The following is a 7,582-nucleotide window of genomic DNA, read 5'->3' as shown; positions in this document are numbered from 1 at the left end:
TTGAATAACAAGTACACACGCGAATTAAATGTGAACAGTTTGGATACATACAGATCAAATGACAGATATAAATCATAGTGTTGTAAAATACACAAGTCACGTTTGCACGATTATTACATCTTAAAAAATTTTTTAATCGAGAGATAAAAACGACGTGTTGATATGAGACTTCGTCAACAAACTGAGTGTTAAATAAAAAATAACGAACTACACGACCTTTATTATTTTGTCGTAGATGTTGTTTAAACTATCCGTATCCTTCTGTAAGTTAAATTATTGAATTTTTAAATATAAAACATTTCAGCAATTTCTCTTTTTCGTACATATTTTTCATTGTGTCAAATATTATGTTTCGACCAGTCAAATTCATGTCCAGATTTCAATCTATGACGTTTACTTATGACGGAATGATTCGTTTCATGTAATTTAATATTACTAAAATGTTCTTTTACCCGAGATGTCTTTTTGTTTGACCAATATATGACAAATTACAATTTTTACAATTTATATATAACATTTGTTTTATCGTTATTATGTAAAATATCCTTACTGCGTTTTATTAAAGTATTTAGTTTCTTAGTTATTTTATAGACGACATTAAAGCCATTATCTCGCAATAAACGGCACAAGTCATGACTTACGTTTTCGACATATGGTAATGATATAAAAGATATCCTGTCAAAACGTGTAAGATTTGCGTCAACAGTATTCTTGTGGTCACGATTATTTAAAAAATTGATTCTTTTTACTTGAAAAGGACCACAACCACATGGTCGAAACGTCGTAATCAATAAACAAAAAATTTCTGGCTAGTTTGGTCGATTATATTATTTCCAACAATCCTTTTATTACCAAGAAATTCTTAAAATATGCTATTTTATTATATGTCAAACTGAAAAAATTATTGGAAAAAAGAGTTAGTTTAATCGAAAATAAAATCAACGATAATGATAATACATAAAGACAAATTTATAATAAAATGCTATAAGAGAATAAAATGTCCATTTCTTTTTCTTTCGTTTTTATTTAGTTTATATCTGTTTCTTTTTAACTTTTCCTTCATCATGTCAAAAGTTTAATTTCCGAGCACGTAAATATTATTAAAATATCTGAACCTATCGTTATATTATATTCTACCAGATATGTTGTATATCTATTCAATATCTATCCACCTAATTGTTTTTCTATTTTTATCGTGATTATTTAATCGTATTTTCATTATCGTTTGTTATGGCGCACTTTATAAATTATGCATATTCCTATAGAGAAGATAAATATTCATATTGCAATAAATTCGCACTATAAATAAGTTAACTATGCATTATGTTAATTATAAGAAACGCTTCTAATTCAAATAGAAAAAAATTATCATATAATATGAATAAAAAATTACATAAAAGTCAAAAATTGTGAAAGAGACTTAAATTTAATAATACTGATACATATATGTACTCGTATATTAATAAATTTAGTAATATTTAGTATATATTAATTTATATTATTAATATATATTAATTTATTAATAATTATATATTATTAGTATATATATTAATTTATGTTATATGAAAATACTTTAGAAATAACTTCTTAAATATATAGTATATGAATTATTAAAAATCCTCATGTATGTGAATAAAATGACACATCTCTCAAAGAATTAAAAATATCGAGTTATGTCAAGAATTCAATATATATATACAAATGTAATAATTTAAATTAAATAAATTTTATAATCGATAAATCGATTTAATATTACAAACATTGCAAATTGCAAACATTATTAATTATCATTCTTGAATAAATTATAATTAACTAAATTATTTTATAAATAATTGTAAATAATTATTGCTAAATATAAATTATAAAATAAAAAAAGAAATATATGTATTAATAATTATTTAAGAAACAATTGATTCTATAAAGTTGAAATGTATTACATGAAAAAATGTTTGTCATTCCAAGTATTATTCCATTTTGTAATCCAAATGAACACTATTTTGACGTAGATTCGAAAAAAAGGTCACTGCATAAGGTCAATGCATAAGAAACAGTGAATATTTTTTGCATTTCTTAATCCATCAACTTAAATAATCGATCAAGCACATTCTTACCAGCAGGTTAAAAGGATAGAGTGCTATTTTACAAACCTGTGTATCTTTGGTGCTTTTACAATTATAGAAACGAGAAAATAATTAAGATATTTTTATTGCAATATATATTGTGTTACAGTGTGTTAACTTGATATAATTTTGCGACGTGACTTTATTAATTGATTATATCAAAAATTCGGGACGTTATTATTGTAACATCGTGGAATAATAATTTATTGCCACAATGAATGATTTTTTGATAATAACGTCGGATTTATCGACCATAGTTTATTCTCTGCTGGCTGTATTTTTCACAGCGTTAATTGCATTATATTATTATGTCGAAACTTCTAGAGTGGTTCGTCTTTCAAAACGACTTCCACGTATGTATAGAATTGAAACATTTTAATTACTACTGTATTTTCAAATAAATATTAACACGATACAAAATTGGATTTATCAAAAGGATTTAAATTTATTGATCATATTGATAATAATAAATTTTTCATTCTTCTCTTTTAGATCCACCAAGCTTACCAATAATAGGTCACGCATTAATAACTATGGGATTATCTCCAGAAACTGTGTTAGTTGTAGCTCTTCAACATCACAAAAGATATGGATCAGTAATTAGCGTATATTTTGGAACAAGAGTGGTAATCGCTCTGACAGATCCAAAAGATATCGAAATAATCTTGGGTAGTTCTGTGCATCTCGACAAATCAGTGGAATATAGGTAAAAAGTCAAATATTCTATACAATTTCGACAACAATCTATAATTTGTGATCTAATTTTGTTTCCATATTTTTCCTTTATGAAATTGTTTGTGCAAATATGTAATCTACTTATTTTAGATATTTTAGATTTGTATCCAATTTTTTCGTATTCGAAAAAAGAGATATAAACATATATATTATAAAATTCTCGTTATCTTTTTTCTTAGATATTTTCGACCATGGCTTGGAGATGGTTTATTGATCACAACTGGCGATAAGTGGCTCAGACATAGGAAAGTAATAGCGCCCACATTTCACATGAGAATTTTGAAGACATTTGTACCTGTATTTTATGAAAATAGCATGGATCTCGTTAGACAGCTTCGCGATAAAGTTGGAAAAGAATTCGATTGTCACGATTATCTATCAACTGTAACGGTTGACATTTTAATGGAAACTGCAATGGGAGTCAAAAAAAAGCAGAGGACTGGATATGATTACGCTATGGCCGTGATGAAGTAGAGAGACATTGATTTTTTTCTTAAAATTATAATATATAATATTTTATTATTTAATATTTATTATGAAGAAAACTCAATGTAATAATTTGAATGTTGTAGAATGAGCGATATCCTACATCGAAGGCATTATGATTTTCGGCTTCGTTCTGATATAACATTTAAATTTTCAAAGTTTGCGAAGAAGCAAGAGAAATTACTCAATATTATTCACATATTGACAAATAATGTAATTGAAGAAAAGTCTAGGAGCATTGATGATATAAAGGAGGAACAAAAAAATGATCAAAAGAAGAAACCTATGGAAAATGAAATCAAAAATAATGAAAATGATAAAAATATTACTTATACAAAACTGCATTATGTAAGAGATGATCTTGATGACATCGATGAAAACGACATAGGTGAAAAAAAACGACTCGCCTTTTTAGAAATGATGATTGATTTAAAAAAGAACGGTGGAAAAATGACTGATGAGGAGATTTGGGAGGAAGTAAACACTATCATGTTTGAGGTACTTCATTTTTAATATAAATTAGTAAACTTAATCGTATAAAGAATTTTCAATATATAGAAAGATATTTTTATATGTATAATTTCCTGGCACCTATAAGTATTTATATATATAATTTTCTGATATTTATATATGTATTAATTTTCGTAATTAAATTTTCTTTTTCATTTTTTCTCTTTTTTTCTTTCTCTCTCTCTCTTTTCCTCTTTCTTTATAAAAAAAATTATATTGCAAGTTACGCTATCGTACACACTATCAGATATTAATTTGATGCACTGTTAGACAAACAAATTATTTATTTATTTAGGGTCATGATACCACGGCAGCTGGCTCGAGTTTCACGCTATGCATCTTAGGAAATCATCAGGATATTCAGGTAAATTTATTAACGACCTATCTTTGCAAGAAAAAATTGTTGGAAATCATTTAACGTTTATATTTAAGTTTTTTTTAAAGGAATGATATATTGAAATTGCGTTTTATAATTATCCGCCAAAAATTATATCACATTTTCTTCATATACAACAAGATCTTATTGATATTTAAAATTTAATATTAACACTTAATATCTACCTAATAACAAAAACAATAATTAAGATATAATATTATGTAATATTATATATATTATGTAATATTATGTAATATTATATAATATTATATATATTATATATATTATGTAATATTATGTAATATTATATAATATTATAATATATTATACACAATAGTGTAGCAAGTATTTTAAAATTAAACAAAGATGTATATAAAAAGTAGTTTAATATTCTTATAAATTATTTAATCTAAAAGTTATTTTCTAAAATAATATCGATAATAATAGCTTTATCTCTGTTTTGGAATAACTACAAAAATTAAACAATTATATATGAATTTAAATTGTCACATTGTCAGTTAATAATAACATTATATAATGCTTAATTATCAAGTAAATAATAAAGTATATTCAAAATATAATTAGAAAGTTATGCGTTTTCAATTTTATTTAACTTTAAACTGAATTAACAATTTGCTTTTATGATACACACATCTACATACGCATACACATATACATTAGGACTTTTATAATATTCTTTTCTACAAGTTTTTTTCATATTGCAATATAAATTAAGACTTACCATATATTTATTGTTACTTTTTTCATGTAATTTACATGAAACATATTTTCATGTGAACAGTTTTATACATTTTATTATACATTTTCATCTTAACAAATTCTTAAATAATCTATAGAAAGAGTTAAATTTATTAAAAATACTTTACTTTAAACGTCCTCTTTAAAACAGTTACGATATATATTTTCATTTTTTTTGTTAAAGAAATCGATATTGCTCAGCCAATATTTATTTTGTATTAATTTTAATTGATGATTTTCGTTGTGTAGAGCCGCGTATATGAAGAATTGTATACGATTTTCGGTGATAGCGATAGACAATGTACTTTTCAAGATACTCTAGAAATGAAATATCTCGAAAGAGTTATTTTGGAAACTCTGAGACTTTTCCCACCAGTACCGATAATAGCCAGAAAACTTAACGAAGATGTACAGATAAGTAAGTATATCTCGTTGAATGCCATTTACAATAATATTGATTATTGTTACAAAAATTAGGAACCTATAAATTATAGGAATTTGTACAGTAAACAAAACAAAAAAAATGACATCTTTCACTATAGTTACAGGTAATTATATCCTTCCAAAAAGTGCCACGATATTAATTCCACCATTCGCAGTACATCGTTTAGAAGAATATTATCCAAATCCAACAGTTTTTAATCCGGATAATTTCCTACCGGAAAAAATGCAACAGAGACATTATTATGCCTTTATTCCTTTTAGTGCTGGACCAAGGTATTTAAAAGTTTCTTAAAATAAAGTTATTTTTGGAAATTACTAGGGCTATGAAAAATATTTCACACGAAAGATTACTTTAATTTTACACTCATTTCTTTGTAAAATTTTGACATGTTATATATTACAAGTATTCTGCGAAAATATTTTATGATAAAAACGATAGAATATACATTGTTATTACAATATTATTTGACAATATATGTAATAAAAAATTTTGTATAGATCATGCGTGGGGCGAAAATTTGCTATGCTGAAATTAAAGGTCCTTTTATCGACAATACTTAGAAATTACCGTGTCATTTCTGATGTGGCAGACAACGATTTCGTACTGCAAGGCGACATCATTCTAAAACGACATGATGGATTCAAGATCAAGCTCGAGCCGCGTGAACCAATATCTCGTACATAATTTAGGAAAACAGAAAGAAGTTAACATTTCTGTCCGCGCAAACGTAAACTAAATAAATGTAAACATGTTAACATATATTTTAGTAAAAATTCCATTTTCTATATATTTTTTTAAAGCAAGTATTCTTCTCGAAAGACTTGCTATTTTGAATATATTTTATAATATTTATGTATAAATGTATTGTATAATATATTTAAAAAATAAATATATGATATTTAAAATATATATACATATCTCATATATGCATATCCCACAAAAAATTTGACGTAAGGTAAGTAAACCAAATATGATCCACTTTATTTAATGCTAGTAAGTTAAAGGATCATGCGAAAAATGAAATGTATTTTTTAATTATTGATTATTTATTAAATTTTGTAAAAAAACCATAAGGAAGTGCTTTATTTAAAAAATTTTTATGTTTTCCGTTACATTTAAAAAAAAATATGTTTGGGTCTTATAAAAAACCCTAATGCCTAATAATGCCCATATTAAACATTAAAGAAAAACTCTATATTTACTTATGCAAGTTAACAAAAAAAATACAAGGAATATTGTAATAATGTATCTGTATTCTAGGTCTTAAAGTTTATTCGACCCGAGTCATTCACCTCCTATTGTACGATTTCGGGAAAATATCATTGTTATGCCCTTCCTTCCACCCATCCTTCTCCAGGTCTGAACGTAACAATACATATGTTTGACGTTCGTCGAGCATTAAAAATATATTGTTAAATTATATGTAAAAGAGATGCTAGTATCCTAGTAATTTTACGATTCGATTTTTATTCTTTACGATAATAATACTGACATTTATATGTTAATTGCTTGTTGCGTTTCTATCGAGAGTAATATCGAGAGTATAATATTTTATCAAAATTCGCTTATTTCAAAGTAGCTAGAAAAACAATTAAATCTCTGCGATCTTCGACCTTCTTAATACGATAGAATGCCTTTTTTGTTCCTGAAATAAACTTTTTAGGAAATTCGAGATAATTATTTAAACTCCTCTCATCCCATACAACAGCTTTTTCATGGTTTCTGTAAAATTAAAACCTGGGACAGCTGAAAAAATTAAACTAATTACGTATTAATAACTAATAACATTATATTTAAAAAACATCAAAATTTTTGAAATATTTTTAATGTTATAATATTATTGAATTTATTTTTAATTGAATTAACAAATTAAGTTCATTAATATACATACTTCCAGAAGTCTTCCCTATAATACCATGTAAGTTAGAGCTATTTTATGTTTACCACCGTGGTATGACAAAAAGCACACATTTTCATGAACAGTTTTTTACCATTAATCGGATCGCCCATTTCTCTTAACAAACATTAATAATCATTAATTTATTAATTAAACTAAAATAATTTGTTAAAATAAGATTTATATCTTAATCGTATCCTAGTCATGGACGTATAATATATTCGCGTTGACTTCGCGTTTGGCTAGAATATTGT

The 7,582-nt window shown here is 25.3% G+C and overlaps 1 protein-coding gene across 1 annotated transcript; it reads left to right on the top strand.

Moving 5' to 3' along the window:
• The first annotated feature begins 2,112 nt into the window (after positions 1–2,112).
• Positions 2,113–6,191, top strand: LOC105252415 (cytochrome P450 4g15). The gene is made up of 8 exons (XM_025410370.1): positions 2,113–2,473; positions 2,613–2,826; positions 3,035–3,325; positions 3,428–3,839; positions 4,147–4,215; positions 5,236–5,404; positions 5,529–5,703; positions 5,929–6,191. Exons 1-8 carry the CDS (start codon positions 2,335–2,337, stop codon positions 6,113–6,115), a joined length of 1,656 nt encoding a protein of 551 aa, XP_025266155.1. The 5' UTR covers positions 2,113–2,334; the 3' UTR covers positions 6,116–6,191.
• The last annotated feature ends 1,391 nt before the right edge of the window (positions 6,192–7,582 follow it).

Source organism: Camponotus floridanus, unplaced genomic scaffold (assembly GCF_003227725.1).
Source record: "Camponotus floridanus strain SB8 unplaced genomic scaffold, Cflo_v7.5 scaffold31, whole genome shotgun sequence".
In the NCBI taxonomy this organism is placed as follows: domain Eukaryota; kingdom Metazoa; phylum Arthropoda; class Insecta; order Hymenoptera; family Formicidae; genus Camponotus; species Camponotus floridanus.
This window is presented reverse-complemented; position numbering and strand designations above follow the sequence as displayed.